We start from the raw sequence: 26,031 nt of genomic DNA, 5'->3' as shown, positions 1-26,031 counted from the left end.
TGGGAATGATGGTGTTAAAAGCAGAGCTATGAATTAATGCATGAGGAGCATCCGAACACATCTGTTCTCCCCCTTCTTGTCCAGATGGATGAGTGCAGAGTGTAGAGCCAGGGCAACTGCATCGTCGGTGGATCGGTTCTGACGGTATGCAAATTGCCATGGGTCCAGTGTGACTGGCAGCACAGAGCAAATATAGTCTCTCACCATATCACACATATCTAAATGTTGAATAAAGCATCTTAAAAACTCTCTGGGCTGCACACAAAAGCCAGAGTAGACATTAGTAAAGTGCCCCTTTAAAGACTTGCATTCTTTTACAGCAGGGGTTTTCAACTGATGGTCCATGGACCACTGATGCCAAAGTTACAGAACCAAAGATACAGAACCTTGCCATGGAAAAAGGTCCGTTTTAGTAGGAGCTTTGTCCCCTCAGCCATCGCGGCTTTAAACAAACTGCCCCGCCGATAGGATGGTTCTGTACACAGTGGGGACCTCATGTTTTTGTTTTTGTATTGTCTTGGTGTTATGTGCTCTGTGTTGTTTTTGATGTGGGTGTTGAACAGATTGTGAAGACAAATATCCTTCGGGACAATAAAGATTATTATTATGCTCCATGAAGGCCTTGCACATGGTCCCTGACTATGCATTCAATAATGTAGGAATGTTGTGGACATTTTTCTTCCCCTTTGGTTTTATTTTTTGAATAAAAGAATGTGGATTGTCTGTTTCTGAAAGATTTTGACACATCAACTTGTGCAATGGGACATTCTGCATAATGATGTTATGTTGATGGTAATACTACATCTCAACTGTGAGACCAAAGCCTCCACATTTGAGGAGTTGGGGTGAGAAAGTGTTGGCACAGCTGGACCACCACTCTCATCGTCCACTGGGTGGCACTGTTTACAGAACTTTACACCATTTTGCCTATACAACTCACTCTTACCTATCTTAGTTTTAATAGTATTATTATATTGGTCATTGTGGTTGTAGCATGCAGTACTGAATGGAACTCACAAAAATGCATTTAACGTCTTGTACCTGCATTAGCAGTGACAGATAAATCTACATTTCATATCCAGTTATCTTCTGTTAGATCTAGTTAGATCTGTTTGCTTCCATGGGGGAATTTCGGTTTTCAGCTTCACCCAGCTGATTGCTGCTCACAGAGAAGCACAGGGGACACGAGAATCGCAATATTCTATCTAAATATTAATTAAATATTAAAATAGGACACCACGATGGCACAACAAGTCATAAAAAAACAGCAAATTCAGTGCAAAATATACAGTATAAAACCACAAATGTACAAAAATAACAGCAAACTTGTGTGCATGGGTCAAACTACACACTCCATACCATACACTAGCTCTGACTCTAATCCACTCAACATTGTGTAGTCTATAAATAAAAAGTACTGGGGATTTTACTGTGTGGATTTTGGTCGCAGGGATAAAAAAAGGTATCAAATGTGGGTCTGTGGTAGTGTTAATGTTGTCGACTAAAACTAAAACTAAAATGTTTGTTGATTACCCTTTTCACTGCTGAAAACTAAATAAAAACAAAATAAAAAATATGCTATATGCCAAAAACTATGATATAGCATACTAGACGATTCCATCATGCTGTGTACACCAGCCACCTGTGATGTGAAAAAACTGGATCAACGTGTCCAGGAAGCCATTATTAAAATCAGCGTTTTGTGCAAGCTCGTTCATCCTCGAGGTAAATGTCTGATTGTTTCTTTGTCGTGCAGCATCGATGGCCATCTGGACAATCTTGCGACGATCTTCCCGACGCTGGGCACGTTGCTCTGCAACAATCGCATGCCTCTCCCTGTAGGTCACAAGGTCCTCTTGCCGCTGTCCTTTCCTCCTGCCTGGACAATAATGCAAAAACAAAGAGTTAACTAGTGAACGGTGCGTGCTCTTCAGGGGCCTACACTAGGCTCTAACAATCTACAACAGGGCTGGCTTGGGCACATTGCCTCATGCTCATGACATGCAATCTCACCAGTAGACTGTGAACTCCATCGCTGAAGTAGGCCTATGTTTTAACGGCGGGCGACAGCCAGACAAATTTTCCGGAAGTGCATTATTTGTCAATGGGACCCGGCAACTACTGGCAATAGAGGCGATAGCAGGCGAACAGGCGATGGTCGAAAAGTGGGTGGAGGAACGTCGGCCGAAAATATAAAAAATAATTCATCTTTTGGGCGACGTCGCCCGGCGATAGTGGGCGATTGGGCGATAGCCAATGAAATTCAAGCGACGCTCGCCGTTGGTCTCTAAGGTCTCCCGCTGTTAAAACGTAGGGTTACAGTACGTTTTAACAGCGGGCGAGCATCGGCCAACACCATCACCCAATCGCCCGTCATCGCCCCGAAAAGATGAATTATTTTTTATCTTTTAAGCTGTTAAAACGTACTGTTATGGTCACATATTCAAGTTCACTTTTACATTGAACAGAACAACAAAATCAGTGGCCTACCATTGATACAGTGCTGTGTCTGCTTTGAATCCGGTGCTGATCTCTGTGTGGCTGGTGGTGCTGGCATCCAGGTTACCTGGAATACATTATCTGTTATGTGAGTGGCAACTTTGAGCAATAATACATCTCTGCTGTCTGGAAGAAACCACCTAACTCCAAATACATCTTGGTAATTCAGCTTGTAGATGTACCAGTAGCTAATTCTGATACCTGCATTTATCTACATACAGCCTGCCTAACGGTGCCCACATGACTCGCTGTGTTCATTGTTTGTAATCACATTAACAACTGGTTCAGAACTGGAGTAATTGTCTCCACCAGGCCGAAGGCATGGGGAGAGTATGTTTTGCACTCCGTCCGTCCGTCCGTGTGTCCGTCCGTCCGTCCGTCCGTCCGTGTGTCCGTCCGTCCGTCTGTGATCAGCTAATCTCCGGCACCGTTAATCCGGTCGATGCCAAATTTTGCACACACACTCCCTGGATGCTAACGATAAACCTCTGCCCCAAAATTTCCAGAACGGCCTGTTATAGCGCCACCAGGAGGCCGCTTTGTGCAAAACAAGTTTTTGGACAGTACACCTACAGATTTTGTCCAAACATCACGCAAATTGGTACACAGTCTCTCTAGAGCCATTCAACAAAACAGGTCTTTCAGATTTCTCAGACTCCATCCTGATTGGCTAAGATTGGCTTCCAAAGCAAGCAGGAGTGCTCAGTTTCAAACAAAATGCTGCAAATCATGAACACATCGTGTGATTTCCGTGAAATTGTGCACGCACATTCCCACTAGGCCGAGGAAGAAATGCCACATGAACATTTTCAACTCAGCCTCATGGTGGCGCTATAACTGGCAGAAAAGTGTTTTTACCTCTAACTGCACGGATCTGTGGATAACTTTGTATGCCAACTCCCTAGAGGCCAAGGAAAAACCTTTGCCTGGAATTTTTCACATCTGCTCTTTATAGCGCCACCAGGAGGCCGACATATGTAAAACACATTTTCTAATATTACGGCTTCAGATTTTATCCAAATTTCACGCAAATCGGTACACATGCTCTCCATAGTCATGTGATCAAGACGGGTTTGTTTGATTTTTCAAAATCCACCCTCATTGGCTACGATTGGCTTCTAAACTTTTCAGGAGTAGCCCGCCTTTGTACCCGTTTTGTACAAATCGCCACAACTACTCAACGCAGCGTCCGATTGTAGTGAAACTGTGCATGCATATTCCCACTAGGCTTTGGAAGAAATGCCACTTGACAGTTTTCAAATCAGCCTCATGGTGGCGCTACAACAGGCCAAGCCACGTCACACACACGCACGCATGTACGCACGCGCACACGCACATACACGTTTATATTGCTCCTAAACATTTTGCCAAACATCACACTCACACTCCTATCCTCCTGGTGGAAACCTGTGCCCAGAAGGGCACTTTTTCTAGTTTTCTATTATTTCCTATGATAACTCATGGTATGTATACACATAATGACAATGTTTCAAGTTTCAAGAACATTTATTAGAAAGATATGCTGAGATTCAAGCCATCCAACGTCTCTTTGTTAACTCCTCTGTGAATTGCCCTCATGCTGGAAAGCTGAAACATCAAACTCCTTCATCTACCTGCCACATTCCCTTGACGCGACCTGTTATGGCACTTCTAAACTGAGCCTGTCTGCACCATTTTCTTTTCTTTTTTTTTTGCGGCTTTCACCTTTATTTTATATTTTTTATAGAGGGACAGACAGTAGGCTGACAGGAAATGGGGGAGAGAGATGGGGGAGTGACATGCAGTAAAGGCCGTCGGGATCGGGAGTCGAACCCGCGGCACACTGCCAGACTTGGGCTACCGGCCAAGGTGCCTGGACCGCTGAGCCACGGCCCAGGCCAAGTCTGCACCATTTTAAGTCAATAAACTATGTAATCGCACAGAAGAGTCACTGTTTATAAGCTCCGTCACAAACCCTGTGATCCACTGTCAATCTGTAGAAGGACCACGGGCGTCATTTATTAGTCTCTGCCCGTAAAGATGGCTGTCACTATATCATATATTAAGTGACACGTGTATGGCAAGCCGTTTTAACTTTTAATCGAACCACGCTCCTGTCTGTAATATATGTTTTAGATATCCAAAACCACATTTCTCCTAGTCAAAACTGCATTCTCACTAGTAATAATTGTAATTAATGATAGCCATAGTAACATTATTACTAGTAGAAATTGTATTTCAAGATATCTATAATTCAGTTCTTCCTAGTAACAATTAACGTTTTGGATATCTACAATGACATTCCTCCTATCAACAACTGTCATTTCAGATATCCATAACCTCATTCTTCCTAGGAGGAATGACGTCATGTTTCCCATTCATGTGTATGGGGCTTTTAGTTTCAGATATCTGTAACTGCATTCTGGATATCTAGAATCAACATTCTGGATATCTACAATTGAATTCTTACTAGGTGTGGGAGCTATTAAGTATTTTTGCTAATTCAGTATTTTCTATATAATGATTTAATGCATTTATTATTTGTTTATTTTGCTTGGTTTGTTTACAGTCATTATTTCAGTCTACATTTTGTATTACAGCTATATGCTTTTATTTTGAAGGTGATGGGCAGTTTGGGGCACAGCTGAGGTTACTTAATTAATGAGCACACACAGTCAGTCAGCAGAGCACCAGGAGGGAATATGGTTTTTTACCAGCAGGTTAGGGATGAACCTGAACATTTTCCATCTTTTGCTGTCTGGACCAAAAAGCTGAAAATAAACACCACTAAACTTCGCTGCCTGTCTGACAATGGTCTCATTCCTACCTCTGAGTACGATTCGCTACCTGGTGCCCTTAGTGTCTTTTTAGTTTTATTGTTGGTGTAAATTAGCCACTACACTAGGAGAAACTACTATTTCGGATATCTACAATGCAATTCTTACTAGGAGAAACTACCATTTCAGATATCCAAAATTACATTTGTACTAGTCATAATATGAATTGTGGATATCCATAATTAGATTTCTACTAGTCACAATGTATTTCTGGATATACAAAATATAGTTATGGATGTCTGGAATGTTTTTTTTAATTTTGGATATCTGAAATGGCAGTTTCTCCTAGTAAGAATTGCATTGTAGATATATTAAATGGTAGTTTCTCCTAGTAAGAATTCATTGTAGATATCCTTAATGTGGATTTTAGATATCACTTTTTCCATTCATGTGTATTGGGCTTTTAGTTTCAGATATCCATAATTGCATTCTGGATATCTAAAATCCACATTATGGATATCAACAATTTAATTCTTACTAGGAGAAACTACCATTTCAGATATCTACAATACAATTCTTACTAGGAGAAACTACCATTTAATATATCTACAATGCAATTCTTACTAGGAGAAACTACCATTTCAGATATCCAAAATTAAAAGAAAACATTCCAGACATCCATAATTACATTTTGTATATCCAAAAATGCATTGTGACTAGTAGAAATCTAATCATGGATATCCACAATTCATATTATGACTAGTACAAATGTAATTTTGGATATCTGAAATGGTAGTTGCTCCTAGTAAGAATTGCATTGTAGATATCCGAAATAGTAGTTTCTCCTAGTAAGAATTAAATTGTAGATATCCAGAATGTTGATTCTAGATATCCAGAATGCAGTTACAGATATCTGAAACTAAAAGCCCCATACACATGAATGGGAAACGTGACGTCATTCCTCCTAGGAAGAATGAGGTTATGGATATCTGAAATGACAGTTGTTGATAGGAGGAATGTCATTGTAGATATCCAAAACGTTAATTGTTACTAGGAAGAACTGAATTATAGATATCTTGAAATACAATTTCTACTAGTAAGAATGTTACTATGGATATCTTTAATTACAATTATTACTAGTGAGAATGCAGTTTTGACTAGGAGAAATGTGGTTTTGGATATCTAAAACATATATTACAGATAGGAGGGTGGTTCGATTAAAAGTTCAAATGGCTTGCCATAAAAGTGATGCCATTTCTCCTAGGAATAATGGCGTTATGGATATCTGAAATGGCAATTCTGGATAGGAAGAATGTCATTGTGGATATCTTAAATTACAGTTTTGGATAGGAGGAATGTCATTGTAGATATCTGAAACGTTAGTTTTGACTAGGAAGAACTAAATTACAGATATCTGGAATACACATCCAGTCTAGCTATTAAATGTTAAAACGGCTTGCCATACATGTGTTGATATGCCCTTTTGGATTTTTTGCCAGGCCCTATGGACCGGTGATCGTGATATTAAACACATGCTGATGTCAAGTACAGGTTAACTCACCAAATCAATGTAGTAGCTGTCCTCCTCTTCCTCCGACTCCTCATCTAGGTGACATAGGCCTTCCAAAATTGTCCTCTCCTTTTCTTCGTTCCTTTGTCTAATCTTCCTCAGCCTGCTGTTATAGTCAAGGTCTCTCTGTTGTTTGAGATACAACCAAAAACAGAGAATCTTATGTCTGAGATACAACCAAACACAGAGCATCACTAACACCATTCCTTCAAAGTCATCCATGTTGCTGTGTTGAGATGACGTCACAACAGAGGAGAGGAGTTCAGCTCTTAACAACAACACACATTTAAGTAACACAAAAACAGAGCACTGCTAAATACTTGCCAAGGGGGTCTGATGGTCCAATCAGAGTAGGCGGGTGGGACACACCAACAATAGACAGAAACTGTACTGGACAGCCCCACTTTGCATTTAGTAAAGAACTGGTCTTTCTGGGTTATAAATAAAATAATATATGAAATCTATTTATTTTTGGTGGCCAACAACAATATGAGACATTATAAGCCATGGTGACCTCTAGCTGTTCTAGCTGAGACTGTTCCCTCATTCTCATGTAGCTCAACTGTTTTGTTTCAGCAAAGCATTAGCCTCCTGGACAAGTTTTGAGGTTTCATAAAGTAGTGTAGTGACATTTATACAAATCAGCCAGACAGTAGTAGTGAGAATTATTTATAGTTTATATTATTTTTTGATTTTACACAAAAAGGGAGATAAATGAAAATAATACTATAATAATACAAGCTTCAGACATACAAATAGACAACAAATGAGACAAAAGATACAGTACAATACAAATCTATACAGAAAAAAATACAATACAATAAATAAAATAAAATAAAAGTAAAACAATGCCATTTGGTCCTTGGTAATAGTAACATACAATATATCCAAGAGGGAAAGAAAGAAGACAAAAAGAGATTTCTGTTATTTCACAGTATGTAGAATGGGTACATTTGAAACGAAAGCACAAGTCAATACAAAAACTGCTGGGAGGTACGCTTCTGGCGCATGGAAGGACTAGGCTCTGTGGGTTGACTCCTGCCCGGGCCCCTCCTACATCTCACCAGGTCCACTCCTGCTCTCACCAGGCCCAGGACCTGTGCGTTGCACCAGAGTCCCAGCACCAGACACTTAATTCAGGAGTGGTGGGCAATGGTTCCGCAGACTCCACCCAGGCGAGAAGGTGGTGCTGCGGGCTCCGCTTGCTGCTTGAATGGCCCTCCTAAAGGCCTCACCGAGGGTTTGTTGGGCTTCCTCCTCACGGAGGACACAGGCTGGGGCGCTAACCCATACTGTTCACCCGGGTGCCGTCTACATTCCGGCTGTCACCCGTCTCTCTGGTAGATTGCAGATTTCATCCCACTCCTCCACTCCAATATCCATATTCAAATCTCTCTCCCATGATGTTTTCGACACACCAGGTACCTTGGCGTTTTCCATAAAGAGATATTAGAACAGTAAAATGAGGTCTCGTGCCCTAGCTGTACAAAACACTATGGTGGTGCCATCCAACAACTCAGAATGTTGAGGCAGAGTTCTGGGTGAACCAAATACTCCACATAGTAAGTGCCTCAATTGCAAATATTGCCAGAATGTATATCTGGGAAGGCCAAATTCTATAACTAAAATCATCAAACGATTTGAGAGAGTCTTCTTTGTATAAGTGGCCCAATGTAAGAATTCCTTTATTAACCCTTCCATAAAAATAGAGGTTTATTAATATGCAATTTAGGATTCCGCCAAATGATTGATTCTGAGTTGAGGTATGGGTTTGTCTAGTTGACATTATTTTGTCTGTACACACCAGAGAAATAGTACCAACTGGAACCGAAACTCACTGGCACAATTATTATGTCATCGTGCCATTGGGCGAAAAAATAACTAGTATTTTTTTATGTATGTGTATGTTCTGTTGTGCAAATAAAATAAAAAATATAATAAACTCTTTGTATATTGTGTACTACTGTAACTTTATATATTATATTATGTTATGTTATCAATTTATGCTTTATGGTGCTAAATCAATAGCTAGCATTTATTATTGTGTTGAATAAACCAGCATGTACAGTAGATGATCCCAAAGCAGACAAAACAAACCTTGAATTATTCTATAAGGTTCAAAGAATTTATTGATGCAAATAAAACTATACAAAACAAATCATGTAGCCTACAAATAAAACATGCAATATCCTGTGCAAAATATACAGTATATACAAATAAAACCATAAATGTACAAACGTCACAGAAAATTGTACTGAACTACACACAGTTCATACCATACACTCGAATCCACTCAATATTGTGTAATTTGTATAAATGTATAAGCACTGGGGATTTTACAGTGTGAATTCGTCCCAGGAATCCAAAAGGTATCAAATGTGGGTATATGTGGTGGTAGTGTTAAAAAGTAAACTATGACAAAAGTTTGTTGACTACCCTTTTCAATGCTGAAAATGAAATAAGAACTATGCTATGATGACAAACTATGATATACTACTAGACAATGTCATACTGTGCAGACCAGCCACCCGTGATGTGCAAAAGCTGATTCAACGTGTACGGGAAGCCATCAATAAAATCAGTGTTTTGTGCGATCTCGTTCATCCTCAAGGTAAAAGTCTGATTTTTTTCTTTTTTGTGCAGCATCAAAGGCCATCTGGACTAACTTCCGACGATCTTCCCGACGCTGCGCGCGTAGTCCTTTCCTCGTCCCTGGACAATAATGGAAGAACAAAGGGTTAACCAATTGAACAGGGGCCTACACTAGGGCCCTAACAATCTACAGGGCTGGGCACATTGCCTACCTGCACTCTCACCAGTAGTAGACTGTAGGTGCGGTTCCATTAAGCCTTTGCGAAAAAAGGAAGCGTATGTTCATTAAGTCGAAATTAGAAAAGCGAATTGTCGGTGTTTCCATTAAACTGATAAAATGCGCATATGAAATAAGTTCATTAAATATGCAGTAGTTGGCACTGTTTTGCCAGTAAAGTGAGGCTCATGTAAAGTAGTCCTAATCCATGTTCACACCATTGATTTAGGGATTTGATGCGTTTGTGCGTGCTCTCAGTTTAACGGACGGGACCCCATATACTGCGCTGTAATCTGATCCCTGGTCAGCGGCTGACCGACCGTCAGCAAGTCTACAGCAAGCCAGCGGGCATCTGCTGCTTTCACAGTATTGACGACACCTATACAGTCAAAGAACGTACAAAGAACGATTTGTTGTGTAATGCTTGTCTTAATATATTCGGGGCACATGTAGTTGTAAATAACTTAGCCTACACATTTAGGTTGCTTATCTTATGCAATGAATATATAAGAATAGATGAAGCATATGCATGGATCAAAATCGAATAGCCTGCAGGGACCCAGGCAGCTAGGTTATATAAAAGTTTAGTCTACTATACGTGTGTGTGTGTGTGTGTGTGTGTGTGTGTGTGTGTGTGTGTGTGTGTGTGTGTGTGTGTGTGTGTGTGTGTGTGTGTGTGTGTGTGTGTGTGTGTGTGTGTGTGTCTTGCATCCATACAGTAGGCCTAGCGATCCAGATATCAAAATGATCGGAGCGCCCCGATCAACTCGGGAGGATTCAGACTTCATATGGGGTCGGGTTGGGGATCTTTGAACACACTACACAATTATTAATCGGACGGGTCGGGTAGTAGTAAATCGGGACCTTATATGTATCCACAACATCACTCCCTCTCCCTCTAGCCACCCTCCCATGCACCGTTCACTCCACTGCCTCGGTTTCCCCCCCCCCCCCCCAACTGTTCAAAAGTGATATAATGCGAGTTCAATGCTTTCTAATTAAAAACCTTTTCCGCAAGTGTTTCCATACACTATTTGCGCATTTCCCTTTTTTCGAAAAAGCCTAAATCCGCAACCTCCAAGCGAAAAAGTGTTTTTGCGAACAATGGAGACTTATTCGCACTTTGATGTGTTTCCATCCAGGAGATTTTGCGCAAGAGCCTTAATGCGCAAAAAAACTTTATGGAAACGCACCTAGTGAAATACATCACTCACTCAGGTTCACATTTACACTCAACAGAACAACAACAAAAATAGTTACCTATACCATTGACCCTGTGCTGTGTCTGCTTTGGATCCGGTGCTGATGTGTGTGTGGCTGGTGCTGGCGTCAAGGATACCTGAAATACACAGGACATACACAAGATATAAATGTGTACGTTAATACAAAGGTACTATAGTGGTGGTAGTCCAAAGCTCATTAAATACTTTAGACCACTCATATTGTGATGGTGACATTAAACACATGCTGGCGTCAGCTACAGGTTAACTCACCAAATCAACGTTGTAGCTGTTCTCCTCTTCCTCCGACTCCTCATCTAGGTGACATAGGCCTTCCAAAATTGTCCTCTCATTTTCTTCGTTCCTTCGTCTAATTTCCCTCAGCCTGCCGCAATAGTCATGGTCTCTCTGTTGCTTGAGATACAACCACAAACTGAGAATCTGATGTCTGAGATACAACCAAACACAGAGCATCGCTAACACCATTCCTTCGAAGTCATCCATGTTGCTGAGATGCTGAGATGACGTCACAACAGAGGAGAAGAGTTCAGCTCTTAACAATGACAGAGTGACACACAACAAAACAGCTCTGCTAAATACTCACAGAGAGGGTATGATGGACCAATCAGAGAGTGTGTGGGGGTGAGGGGGGGGGGGGGGGCAGACCAAGGGGCGACTCACACGGTCGCAACAGATTGATGTATGCTTGTTGTATGAGATGTATAGCTGATGCAAGCTCGCAATGCATTTCCAATGGGAGTCACATGGTTTGACACAACATTTGTGTTGTATGAGGGGGAGGGGGGCAGTCGAAACACAGCCGGAAGCCATACAACAGCTTGTAGTCCAAAATGTTGTATCAAACCATGTGACTTCCATTGGAAATGCATTGGACTGCACTTACATCTTGCTTACATCTAGCATGCATCAATGTTGTATGCTAGATCGAAAGGTGTGAGTGAGGCCTTAGTGTGAGATGTTGGCCAATAGCTTTACCATTCACATGTAAAGTACGTAGGCCTACATGTAAGTAAGTAAGTAAATGTAGTAAAGTAATGCATATAGGCCTATGGATGGTGGCTTGTTGTCGCCTCATTGTCATTAAAAGTGACTCATTACTTTGTCTGAACACACCAGAAACTGGTTCTTGAGTGATGCTAATAGGGGACGGTTGACGCCCATTTTACTAATTCCCTCCCTGCACAGAGATTAATTAATTTCAAGTAACCAAACTTTTTTGTGAACAAGATACACTTGTCCTCTCCCATTACCCACAGTGTTTTTTAATTTTGGTGAAACGAGTCGGACGCAATCGGCAAGTAAAGTGATCTCGCGCTCACTTCCGCACAGCGCTTTTGGCAGGACGAAAGCTGCATAGGGACAGGGCGAAAGGCACCCTCACATAAATCGTCGATTTTGTAGTTACAGCGTGCAAAAACACAAAAGAGTCTGTATCTCGGTCAATCTTGGGCAGAAATGGAAAAAAAATTGTCTGCAGGGCTTTCGCGCGATGTGGAATCGAATGACATCACCGAAAATACGTGTCGAAAAAGTGTTGCATGGTATCCAGGCCGACGTGAAACCGTCCTACCCCACCAACCGACCAGGCTCTCCCCTACTTACCGGTAACTTCATCAACCAGTGTCTTCCCTGGGAGACTTGGTAGAATCCACTACTTTTTCCTCTCTACGCCAAATATTTTTGTTGAAAATACACGTTTTGTGCTATGACACATTGTGAGCTTGTACATCTGCTACTTTCAGTGAATGTTCGCCAATTCAAGCATGTCCAAAACATTTGCAGCACAATGATGGCTTGGTCATAATGTTATGCAATGGTTTTCTAATAAACTTGAAATTTGATAGCCAGTGAGTTATAAAGTCAGTACCACAATATATAAATATTTGCTTGAGTTAGAAAGCATTGACATAGAAATATAATTGAAGTACCAAAGTAAAAGTACTCCAATATTTCAAAAGATCTACAAGCTTGCAGTGTAACGTGCCAAATTTGGTGCCGATATGACATTTTGCGACGGTAGGCCGCAGTTTACTATGAAAACCTGCATATCCTGTCAGTCAGTCGCGTCACTTCACGCGTCGTGTCACGCCTCCATATATGGTAACGCCTCGTGTCATCACGCCTCGTGACATGTCACCATATATGGCCGTCTCCATATATGAAGATCACGACACTGACCTCATCAAACCCTGGATAGCCATACATGGAGAAGACTGGATCATCACCTAGATCTGCATATATTGAGCCGGCCAGCAACTCTATATCTGACCTCAAACCCTTAGATCTCCATATATGGAGCTGACCTGTTCTGACATTCCATATGCTGATCCTCCCCACCCGTCCTTGGTCCTTCCTCTTCGATGTCTCCCTTTTGACTGATACCTGTCCATTCAAACTCTAGACGGGCCCGCCCCAAAGTTATTAGGAGAGTTCTCAACAGGTCCGAAAATTAAGGCCCAGCCCATACCTGGGCCCTCATCAAATCTTGTACATTCAAGACACTGCCCCCGCTGCCACCGATTGATTGATTGATTGGATTGATTGATTGATTGATTGAAGCATTTATTAACAGTTTGCAGAATGGGTATACATTTCACATGAAAGCACAACTCAATACAAAGACACACTGATAAAGCCTTAATTTTTGGACCTGTTGAGAACTCTACTAATAACTCTGGGGCGGGCCCGTCTAGAGTTTGAATGGACAGGTATCAGTCATACTGTATATGGATGGAGCTGACCTGTTCTGACATTCCATATGTTGATCTGACCTCATCACACCCTGTACAGTACACTCAAGAAACGCTCCATATAGAGCACCGAAGTCTGACGTCAATATCAGTAGAGGGCGCAAATCCACAGGTTCGTGTACTTTTTATTTGCATTATAATCCCCATAGGGGGATCTAAGATCGCCTCATATAAGAACTGTGTTTGGAAAAAAAATCACCCCGGCCGTTTCACTCATATGGATATTAAGAATCAAAGAGAGAAAACGCTAATGTTACTGCTACTGAATTAGTTACATTTTAACGCCGAGACAGATTGTTTATTTTTGGACCACAACACTTTTTTTTTAAAGATTTTAAGATGAGCCCATGTTATTCTCCATAGAGAAATTACTTCCGCGAACCAGGGGAATCGAAGGGATGAGCGAGTTACGTCAGGACTTCGGTGCTCTATATGGCCAGACATCATCAATCCCTGCACGCTCAAGACACTCCCCCCGCTGAAACCTGACCTGTTCTGACATTCCATATGTTGATCTGACCATGTACACTCAAGACACGCTCCATATATGGCCAGTACAGAATTTATTCCATATGTTGATCTGATCCCCATCCCAAAGCACCAGCGCTCATGCAGCAGTCTGCCGCCACCTAGGTGGATGCGTGCACGTGACCTCGCACTTCTGGGTGAGGTTGCTTCTCGCCCTCAGGGCGTCTTACTCGTAATATAGGATGAAAATGATTTTTTTAATGAAAATAAAACATAATAACCTTGTAGAGAATTACTTTAATTTTACTGTATTTTTTGCTTCTTTGAACAACTCTTATTTCATCCATTTACATTTTGAGTATTGTTTTCATTATATTGTAGTCTGTCAGCCCTAATTAGCACGAGTCCAACACATGGTATGTGTACTGTAACTATATATTGTTTTATGCTACTATATCAGTATGTAGATTATCCCAAAGCAGACAAAAAAGTATTCGATAAGGTACAAATAATTTATTGACACAAGTAAAATGATACAAATAAAACATGCAACATATCGATATAATAAACATACATTAAAAAAATAGGGGGGGGGGGGGGGGATACATAATGTAATAAAAAGAAAGATTGATGAATCATTTTTAGAAGCTAATAACCATGACACACATTGTGTGTGTATATATATATATATATATATATATATATATATATATATATATATATATATATTCCTGGTCAATGTGATAAACCCTGATAATTGGTGTTGAACACTCCACTGCATCTAACTGCGGTGTTCCAGAGTGACACACAATTCAATTCAATTCAATTCAAAGGGCTTTATTGGCATGAGAAAACATACGTTTATATTGCCAAAGCAGAAAGCACAATACAACAATACAGCAATACAATCAAAACAAAAAATATGTACATTTGAACGTCAGAATCTTCAATAGATCAATTTCTATATTGTACCAAGATCACTGGATGCAGGTATAGTGCAGGAATATACACAATGATTAGTCTTTAGGGTGGTTGTGTTCCGTTTGATATCCTTCTCCTATCACAGCAACTCACTCAGGTGTAAGACACACACCTTACTAGGTAACACCTTCAGAGGGACTTTGAGGTCAGAAGTGTGACCGAAGTGTGGAAATAGTCTCTCAGTGAAAGCATGTGTGGTGGTGTGTAGGTGTGTGTTAGAATCAGCGTCGTAGAAGGACAGCTTTCCTCCGTTCCAGTCCAGCTGGACTCTGACCTTCCTGAGTTTCAGCGAGGAGTCTCTTCCGACAACAACAGCAGTCATTGAAGCTGGGGACTCCACTTGGTAATCTCCCGTCCTCAGGAAAGACTCTTCAGACACACCCACCTCCCAGGACGTGATCTTTCCAACCTCAACCTCCCAGCTGTGAGTCCCTGAGTTATAGCCCTCAGAACCCATGACAAGAATGTTCTCAAGCCTCTCTGGGTTGTTGGGAAGATCTTTACGTTCATATCCACTTTCATCGTATATCAAACTGGTCAGATCATCAGACAGCTTGATTTCTTTATTCTGGGTGTTGGGGTCAAGGATCACAGGAGTGTACGAGACAATGTCCTTCATCTTGTCCCAGACTCTGAAGGTCAGGTTGCCCAGGTGTTTGGCCACATCTACTAGTGCTCCTGAGACCAGCCGTGGATCCAGAGGTGTGCACCGGACTCTTTCTACTATGGTCTTGTAGTTCTGCAGGCATGAGATGTCATCTGTCTCGATATATCTGATGGCATTGGAAAGAGTCACCATCTCTCTGTTCAGCCCATCAATCTTCTCCCTTATCATCCCTCTCTTCTGCCCCTCTTCCTCCCTCAGTGCAGAGATTCTGGTGTCCTCTTCCTGTTGTAGGAACTTGTGAAGCTTTGTGAACTCTTTCCTAATGTGCAGCTCTGTTTGCCAGGCCTGGGCCATAATGTGTCCGGCTGTGTGATCATAGTTTGCTTTAACTTCATTAAAGGTCTTCAGTTTCTCCTTTAAGAGTTTCAGGAATTTCTGGAAGTCCTTTTTGCGAAATTGTGCAGCTTCGTCGATGGGTCTGAACTTGTGTCCGGCATGTTTTTCAGAATCTCGACACACAAGACATGCCAGATCTTCGTCATCCAGACAGAACAGCCTGAGTTTCTCCCCATGCAGAGTGCAGACAGCCTCAGGCCTTGCTGACAAAGATCTGTGATTTCTCTCCTCTAAGAAGTTCTCACACAGGTTCCTCAGTGCTAAGTTGATGGGAGGTTTCTCATGGGAGCAGCTGGTTTTGCAAACAGGACAGTACTTGGTTGGTTTTCCTGTCCAGCATTGCTGCAGACAGGCTTCACAGAGGCTGTGGCTGCATGACAGGAGAACTGGATATTTAAAGATGTCACGGCACACAGGACAGGTGAGCTCCTCTTCCTTCCGACTATGAGTCATACAGGAAGCCATGTTGTCAGCAAGAGTTCTAGTAGTAGAGGAAACAACAGTGTTAGCATTTTGTAATAAGCCAGCAAAGCCAGTACAATAAGCCAGACAGAATCAGCCACTGGCAAAACAAATTGCCTGCCTGATTTGAGTCTGGCTTATTAGCCAGGCTAAGTCAAATCAACACGCACGCACACAAATTGTGAAAGCACAAAGTACATACCTGATAACCAAGTCCAGAAGAGAGAAGTTCAGCTCTCAACAACAATACAAACGGAGTGCAACGAACCATGTACAACCCAGATTCGGCACAAACAAGGGACTAAATTCTTTTCGCTCCTATGCCACCAAAATGTGGAACGCCCTACCAACTGTCATTAAGACATGCGAATCCCTTGACTCCTTCAAAACCGCTCTCAAAGGGCACCTACGGATGGCTGCAATTCGAAACTGGCCCCCGTAAAATCTGAATCCCCCCCCCCCCCCGCCCCCCCCTTTTTTCCCCTCACTGTATTTATTTCTTTTCCCTTTTTACCTCCTTTATGATGAATTCCTGTTCTGTCTATAGAAGTGTCTATTTGTACGTCTCTAAATGTTTTGATGATTTGAACATGGTGGACCCTATTGGAAACAAGTGTAATGCTTAATTGGGTCGTCCACTCACAGTTAACAGCCTTTGTATTGAGTTTGTGCTTGAAATGTACTGTAATTCTGCAAACTGTTAATAAATTCTTCAATCAATCAATCAATCAAAACAAACAAAACTCTGCCCTGCTAAATACTCAGAGGGGGTCTGATGTAGCCTGGGTAAACCCCTCCCCCCTCACCAGATTTGCATTCTTGAAATGTTGTCCAGCAGGGGGAGTGGGTTTACCCAGGCTAGGTCTGATGGTCCAATCAGAGTGGGGGGTGGGAACACACCAACAATAGACAGACTGAACTGGACAATTATTGGTTAACAGACTGTTGCATTTCGTGCAAAGAACAATACTTCTCTACCAGCAGTAGCCTAATGCATAGGTTAAACTACTACCTAAAATACAATCATATCGGTTATCAAATCATATAGTACCTCACAGTTAAACCAAACCAAATAGCAGATTGAGGATTGTATATGTGTTTTTATAAATGTATTATTATAAATGTATCTGAAACATAAATGAAGTTGTGAAGTAGAATAATCCAATTAGGCTAACTGTAGCCCCCTCCGGTAGATCACAAGGCGTTATTTTGTTGTACAGACATTTATTTGTGTATGCCAAATGCTGTGAGAACTGAATAAACATAAAAGACAATATACATTCAGTACAATATTCTCATACAGAGAACAATAATCATGAACAACACAGGTTATGATATCATTTTAGCTGGACTCTTAAAACAGCAGATCTACATATGGCAGCAGCATTGCACTTTAGCTGTTGCACGCTGAAGCTCTCTCCTCAGAGTCAGAATGAACTGGCTCTGCCCTGCTCTGCTAATTAACAGTGATCGAAACCACCCTTGCTCATCAACAGATCAGGCTTCAGCTGTTCAGAGGTTACTGTGACCTTAATCAATCAATCAATCAACATAAATCACCTCAATACACAGTAAAACAAAGTAGAGAAACATAGAAACATGAAATTGACATGAAACAAAAAACATTATGAACTTCTTAACTTTATGTACTTATTTATAAAATTGAACTTTTAATTCTGAAGGCAGCTTTTAATCCTGATGACAGCTACACTAACGCATACTATTTTCTCTGCCTTGCAACACACAATCTTCTCCCAGCTTTGAGGATGGACATGACCACCATCTGTGTGTTTACAGTCTGGGCTAAATGTTTTCATCTGCTGTATTCTATGACCTTCCTATGAATTGGAAATGAATGAATGAATTAATACTTTACTATTGTTACACTTATTTGAGTTTAACTGCCCCCCCCCCCCCCCCCCTTTTCCCCTCACTGTATATGTTTCTTTTCCCTTTTTACCTCTGATGAATTCCTGTTCTGACTATATAGAAGTGTCTATTTGTACGTCTCTAAAGGTTTTGATGAATTGAACATGGTGGACCCTCTTGTAAACAAGTGTAATGCTTAATTGGGTCGTCCACTCACAGTTAACAGTCTTTGTATTGAGTTTGTGCTTGAAATGTACTGTAATTCTGCAAACTGTTAATAAATATTTCAATCAATCAATCAATCAATTCTTACATGTTAAAATATAATGCATAAATATACTCCTGTTGACCCCTGATGGTTTCCTGCTCACCAAAAGTACCCCACTAATATGATTGGAGCACACACACACACACACACACACACACACACACACACACACACACACACACACACACACACACACACACACACACACACACACACACACACACACACACACACACACACACGCCAATTGAGGAAAAAGTACATCTATTCGAAAAGATTTTGAGACTCCCATTCTTAGTCTCAATGCATAAGACAAAGCATTACTTTTCTGCTTTATTGTACAGTCTTGGGTCCCCAAGACCCAATACTGTACAATAAAGCAGAGGACACAGAAAAAACTCAACTCAACTCAAACTTTATTTATATAGTACATTTAACATAACCAGCTCAACTAAAGTGCTGTACACTACAGCTTAAAAAACAAAGAGCAAACAATGCCATATAAACAGACATTAGCAGACAATAAAATAAGCATAAACAAACATTATATATTAGACACCTGTTTGCAGATCTGAGATGTATGACATCAGATCAGTGGGGTCCAGGGACCCACAGGGGTAATTGAGAGGGTCCACAGCAAAATGTGTTAGTATAGCATCACATTCAATTCAAGCGGGCCCCTTTATCCATATTTTATAGGTTGGCTATTCAAAAATAGCAGATATACAAGCTCACAGCGTATCACTTTGTCCTGCGCTCGGAGTGTGTACATCTGCTAGATTTGAAAAATATTGAAAAAAAGTATTATTATTATTTGTTTTATTTTGCATTTGTTAACACAAATCATCTCTTCTTGTGGCCCTTGTCATTTTTTTCATTTATATATTTGTGGCCAAAATATATAATTATCATTTTTGGGGGTTCTTGACATGAAAGTTTTTAGAACCACTGAGTTCGACAGTAGAATCGTTTGGATATAGGCCTACCATGTGACTTCTATTGGAAATGCATTGGACTGCACTTACATCTTGCTTACATCTAGCATGCATCAATGTTGTATGCTAGATCGAAAGGTGTGAGTGAGGCCTTAGTGTGAGATGTTGGCCAATAGCTTTACCATTCACATGTAAAGTATGTAGGCCTACATGTAAGTAAGTAAGTAAATGTAGTAAAGTAATGCATATAGGCCTATGGATGGTGGCTTGTTGTCGCCTCATTGTCATTAAAAGTGACTCATTACTTTGTCTGAACACACCAGAAACTGGTTCTTGAGTGATGCTAATAGGGGAGAGCCTGGACGGTTGACGCCCATTTTACTAATTCCCTCCCTGCACAGAGATTAATTAATTTCAAGTAACCAAACTTTTTTGTGAACAAGATACACTTGTCCTCTCCCATTACCCACAGTGTTTTTTAATTTTGGTGAAACGAGTCGGACGCAATCGGCAAGTAAAGTGATCTCGCGCTCACTTCCGCACAGCGCTTTTGGCAGGACGAAAGCTGCATAGGGACAGGGCGAAAGGCACCCTCACATAAATCGTCCTAAATAAAGCTATTAAGTCATGTTTCTGGCATCTAACGCTCATTTATGCTTCAATACAGCCTACAAAAAAATGAAAAGTGCCTATAGCCTACATAGGCCAGTGGTGGGGGTCCGTGGACTAAATGGGGGTCCGTAGACTAATGCATGTCAAACTGGGGGTCCTTGAAATGAAATCACTGCTATAGACCTGTAAAAAGAAATCTTCTCTGGCATATGACAAAAAAAAAAAAAACAATGCGTAAAGGCGCAAGGATGCAGCTTTCGTCCTGCCCTCGTCTGTTTGTTATGTTTTGATAGCTAGCTCAAAGGCTAATGCATATTTTTCAATGGAATCTTCGCCTGGGGTTAGCATACAGATCAGCCTAACAGATGAAATCCATTAACAATCGTCAGCAAATAAATACATCCGTACAAACAGAAAACACTCAAAAAGGCGATTTTGTAGTTACAGCGTGCAAAAACACAAAAGAGTCTGTATCTCGGTCAATCTTGGGCAGAAATGAAAAAAAAATTGTCTGCAGGGCTTTCGCGCGATGTGGAATCGAATGACATCACCGAAAATACGTGTCGAAAAAGTGTTGCATGGTATCCAGGCCGACGTGAAACCGTCCTACCCCACCAACCGACCAGGCTCTCCCCTACTTACCGGTAACTTCATCAACCAGTGTCTTCCCTGGGAGACTTGGTAGAATCCACTACTTTTTCCTCTCTACGCCAAATATTTTTGTTGAAAATACACGTTTTGTGCTATGACACATTGTGAGCTTGTACATCTGCTACTTTCAGTGAATGTTCGCCAATTCAAGCATGTCCAAAACATTTGCAGCACAATGATGGCTTGGTCATAATGTTATGCAATGGTTTTCTAATAAACTTGAAATTTGATAGCCAGTGAGTTATAAAGTCAGTACCACAATATATAAATATTTGCTTGAGTTAGAAAGCATTGACATAGAAATATAATTGAAGTACCAAAGTAAAAGTACTCCAATATTTCAAAAGATCTACAAGCTTGCAGTGTAACGTGCCAAGTTTGGTGCCGATATGACATTTTGCGACGGTAGGCCGCAGTTTACTATGAAAACCTGCATATCCTGTCAGTCAGTCGCGTCACTTCACGCGTCGTGTCACGCCTCCATATATGGTAACGCCTCGTGACATCACGCCTCGTGACATGTCACCATATATGGCCGTCTCCATATATGAAGATCACGACACTGACCTCATCAAACCCTGGATAGCCATACATGGAGAAGACTGGATCATCACCTTAGATCTGCATATATTGAGCCGGCCAGCAACTCTATATCTGACCTCAAACCCTTAGATCTCCATATATGGAGCTGACCTGTTCTGACATTCCATATGCTGATCCTCCCCACCCGTCCTTGGTCCTTCCTCTTCGATGTCTCCCTTTTGACTGATACCTGTCCATTCAAACTCTAGACGGGCCCGCCCCAAAGTTATTAGGAGAGTTCTCAACAGGTCCGAAAATTAAGGCCCTCATCAAATCTTGTACATTCAAGACACTGCCCCCGCTGCCACCGATTGATTGATTGATTGGATTGATTGATTGATTGAAGCATTTATTAACAGTTTGCAGAATGGGTATACATTTCACATGAAAGCACAACTCAATACAAAGACACACTGATAAAGCCTTAATTTTTGGACCTGTTGAGAACTCTACTAATAACTCTGGGGCGGGCCCGTCTAGAGTTTGAATGGACAGGTATCAGTCATACTGTATATGGATGGAGCTGACCTGTTCTGACATTCCATATGTTGATCTGACCTCATCACACCCTGTACAGTACACTCAAGAAACGCTCCATATAGAGCACCGAAGTCTGACGTCAATATCAGTAGAGGGCGCAAATCCACAGGTTCGTGTACTTTTTATTTGCATTATAATCCCCATAGGGGGATCTAAGATCGCCTCATATAAGAACTGTGTTTGAAAAAGAATTCACCCCGGCCGTTTCACTCATATGGATATTAAGAATCAAAGAGAGAAAACGCTAATGTTACTGCTACTGAATTAGTTACATTTTCGCTAGAAACAGATTGTATCATATATGAGTGACTGACTGTTGCAAACAATACAGAGACACTTCCATGACAATAACGCCGAGACAGATTGTTTATTTTTGGACCACAACACTTTTTTTTAAAGATTTTAAGATGAGCCCATGTTATTCTCCATATAGAGAAATTACTTCCGCGAACCAGGGGAATCGAAGGGATGAGCGAGTTACGTCAGGACTTCGGTGCTCTATATGGCCAGACATCATCAATCCCTGCACGCTCAAGACACTCCCCCCGCTGCAACCTGACCTGTTCTGACATTCCATATGTTGATCTGACCATGTACACTCAAGACACGCTCCATATATGGCCAGTACAGAATTTATTCCATATGTTGATCTGATCCCCATCCCAACGCACCAGCGCTCATGCAGCAGTCTGCCGCCACCTAGGTGGATGCGTGCACGTGACCTCGCACTTCTGGGTGAGGTTGCTTCTCGCCCTCAGGGCGTCTTACTCGTAATATAGGATGAAAATGATTTTTTTTAATGAAAATAAAACATAATAACCTTTAATTTTACTGTATTTTTTGCTTCTTTCATCCATTTACATTTTGAGTATTGTTTATTATATTGTAGTCTGTCAGCCCTAATTAGCACGAGTCCAACACTTGGTATGTGTACTGTAACTATATATTGTTTTATGCTACTATATCAGTATGTAGATTATCCCAAAGCAGACAAAAAAGTATTCGATAAGGTACAAATCATTTATTGACACAAGTAAAATGATACAAATAAAACATGCAACATATCGATATAATAAACATACATTAAAAAAAATAGGGGGGGGGGATACATAATGTAATAAAAAGAAAGATTGATGAATCATTTTTAGAAGCTAATAACCATGACACACATATATATATATATATATATATATTCCTACCCCCTTAAAAAGCAACACATTGACCATATTTGGTCAATGTGATAAACCCTGCTAATTGGTGTTGAATACTCCACTGCATCTAACTGCGGTGTTCCAGAGTGACACACACCTTACTAGGTAACACCTTCAGAGGGACTTTGAGGTCAGAAGTGTGACCGAAGTGTGGAAAGAGTCTCTCAGTGAAAGCATGTGTGGTGGTGTGTAGGTGTGTGTTAGAATCAGCGTCGTAGAAGGACAGCTTTCCTCCGTTCCAGTCCAGCTGGACTCTGACCTTCCTGAGTTTCAGCGAGGAGTCTCTTCCGACAACAACAGCAGTCATTGAAGCTGGGGACTCCACTTGGTACTCTCCAAAACATGTGTATGCTAAACACCAGGTACCTCTTTGTGCACAATCTCCCGTCCTCAGGAAAGACTCTTCAGACACACCCACCTCCCAGGACGTGATCTCTCCAACCTCAACCTCCCAGCTGTGAGTCCCTGAGTTATAGCCCTCAGAACCCATGACAAGAATGTTCTCAAGCCTCTCTGGGTTGTTGGGAAGATCTTTACGTTCATATCCACTTTCATCGTATATCAAACTGGTCAGATCATCAGACAGCTTGATTTCTTTATTCTGGGTGTTGGGGTCAAGGATCACAGGAGTGTACGAGACAATGTCCTTCATCTTGTCCCAGACTCTGAAGGTCAGGTTGCCCAGGTGTTTGGCCACATCTACTAGTGCTCCTGAGACCAGCCGTGGATCCAGAGGTGTGCACCGGACTCTTTCTACTATGGTCTTGTAGTTCTGCAGGCATGAGATGTCATCTGTCTTGATATATCTGATGGCATTGGAAAGAGTCACCATCTCTCTGTTCAGCCCATCAATCTTCTCCCTTATCATCCCTCTCTTCTGCCCCTCTTCCTCCCTCAGTGCAGAGATTCTGGTGTCCTCTTCCTGTTGTAGGAACTTGTGAAGCTTTGTGAACTCTTTCCTAATGTGCAGCTCTGTTTGCCAGGCCTGGGCCATAATGTGTCCGGCTGTGTGATCATAGTTTGCTTTAACTTCATTAAAGGTTTTCAGTCTCTCCTTTAAGAGTTTCAGGAATTTCTGGAAGTCCTTTTTGCGAAATTGTGCAGCTTCGTCGATGGGTCTGAACTTGTGTCCGGCATGTTTTTCAGAATCTCGACACACAAGACATGCCAGATCTTCGTCATCCAGACAGAACAGCCTGAGTTTCTCCCCATGCAGAGTGCAGACAGCCTCAGGCCTTGCTGACAAAGATCTGTGATTTCTCTCCTCTAAGAAGTTCTCACACAGGTTCCTCAGTGCTAAGTTGATGGGAGGTTTATCATGGGAGCAGCTGGTTTTGCAAACAGGACAGTCCTTGGTTGGTTTTCCTGTCCAGCATTTCTGCAGACAGGCTTCACAGAGGCTGTGGCTGCATGACAGGAGAACTGGATATTTAAAGATGTCACGGCACACAGGACAGGTGAGCTCCTCTTCCTTCCGACTCTGAGTCATACAGGAAGCCATGTTGTCAGCAAGAGTTCTAGTAGTAGAGGAAACAACAGTGTTAGCATTTTGTAATAAGCCAGCATAGCCAGTACAATAAGCCAGACAGAATCAGCCACTGGCAAAAAAAATTGCCTGTCTGATTTGAGTCTGGCTTATTAGCCAGGCTAAGTCAAATCAACACGCACGCACACAAATTGTGAAAGCACAAAGTACATACCTGATAACCAAGTCCAGAAGAGAGAAGTTCAGCTCTCAACAACAATACAAACAAACAAAACAGAGCCCTGCTAAATACTCAGAGGGGGTCTGATGGTCCAATCAGAGTGGGGGGTGGGAACACACCAACAATAGAAAGACTGAACTGGACAATTATTGGTTAACAGACTGTTGCATTTCATGCAAAGAACAATACTTCTCTACCAGCAGTAGCCTAATGCATAGCTTAAACTACTACCTAAAATACAATCATATCGGTTATCAAATCATATAGTACCTCACAGTTAAACCAAACCAAATAGCAGATTGAGGATTGTATATGTGTTTTTATAAATGTATTATTATAAATGTATCTGAAACAGAAATGAAGTTGTGAAGTAGAATAATCCAATTAGGCTAACTGTAGCCCCCTCCGGTAGATCACAAGGCATTATTTTGTGTATGCCAAATGCTGTGAGAACTGAATAAACATAAAAGACAATATACATTCAGTACAATATTCTCATAGAGAACAATAATCATGAACAACACAGGTTATGATATCATTTTAGCTGGACTCTTAAAACAGCAGATCTACATATGGCAGCAGCAATGCACTTTAGCTGTTGCACGCTGAAGCTCTCTCCTCAGAGTCAGAATGAACTGGCTCTGCCCTGCTCTGCTAATTAACAGTGATCGAAACCACCCTTGCTCATCAACAGATCAGGCTTCAGCTGTTCAGAGGTTACTGTGACCTTAATCAATCAATCAATCAATCAACATAAATCACCTCAATACACAGTAAAACAAAGTAGAGAAACATAGAAACATGAAATTGACATGAAACAAAAAACATTATGAACTTCTTAACTTTATGTACTTATTTATAAAATTTAACTTTTAATTCTGAAGGCAGCTTTTAATCCTGATGACAGCTACACTAACGCATACTATTTTCTCTGCCTTGCAACACACAATCTTCTCCCAGCTTTGAGGATGGACATGACCACCATCTGTGTGTTTACAGTCTGGGCTAAATGTTTTCATCTGCTGTATTCTATGACCTTCCTATGAATTGGAAATTAATGAATGAATTAATACTTTACTATTGTTACACTTATTTGAGTTTAACTGCCCCCCCCCCCC

The 26,031-nt window shown here is 41.3% G+C and overlaps 1 protein-coding gene across 1 annotated transcript; it reads right to left on the bottom strand.

Moving 5' to 3' along the window:
• Positions 1–1,144: 1,144 nt before the first annotated feature.
• On the bottom strand, positions 1,145–25,025 carry LOC306929956 (uncharacterized protein; the record flags this gene model as incomplete). The annotated part of the gene is made up of 7 exons (XM_079510694.1): positions 24,908–25,025; positions 23,280–24,724; positions 16,742–16,775; positions 15,192–16,558; positions 10,895–10,973; positions 6,817–6,991; positions 1,145–1,159 (listed from the first exon to the last, which is right to left on the bottom strand). The coding sequence occupies exons 2-7, from the start codon at positions 24,706–24,708 to the stop codon at positions 1,145–1,147; spliced, it is 3,099 nt and encodes a 1,032-aa protein (XP_079366820.1). The 5' UTR covers positions 24,709–24,724; positions 24,908–25,025.
• Positions 25,026–26,031: the final 1,006 nt, after the last annotated feature.

Source organism: Electrona antarctica (assembly GCF_951216825.1).
Source record: "Electrona antarctica genome assembly, chromosome: 9".
NCBI classification, from domain to species: domain Eukaryota; kingdom Metazoa; phylum Chordata; class Actinopteri; order Myctophiformes; family Myctophidae; genus Electrona; species Electrona antarctica.
The sequence above is the reverse complement of the archived record's forward strand: the minus strand, read 5'-3'. Positions and strand labels throughout refer to the sequence as shown.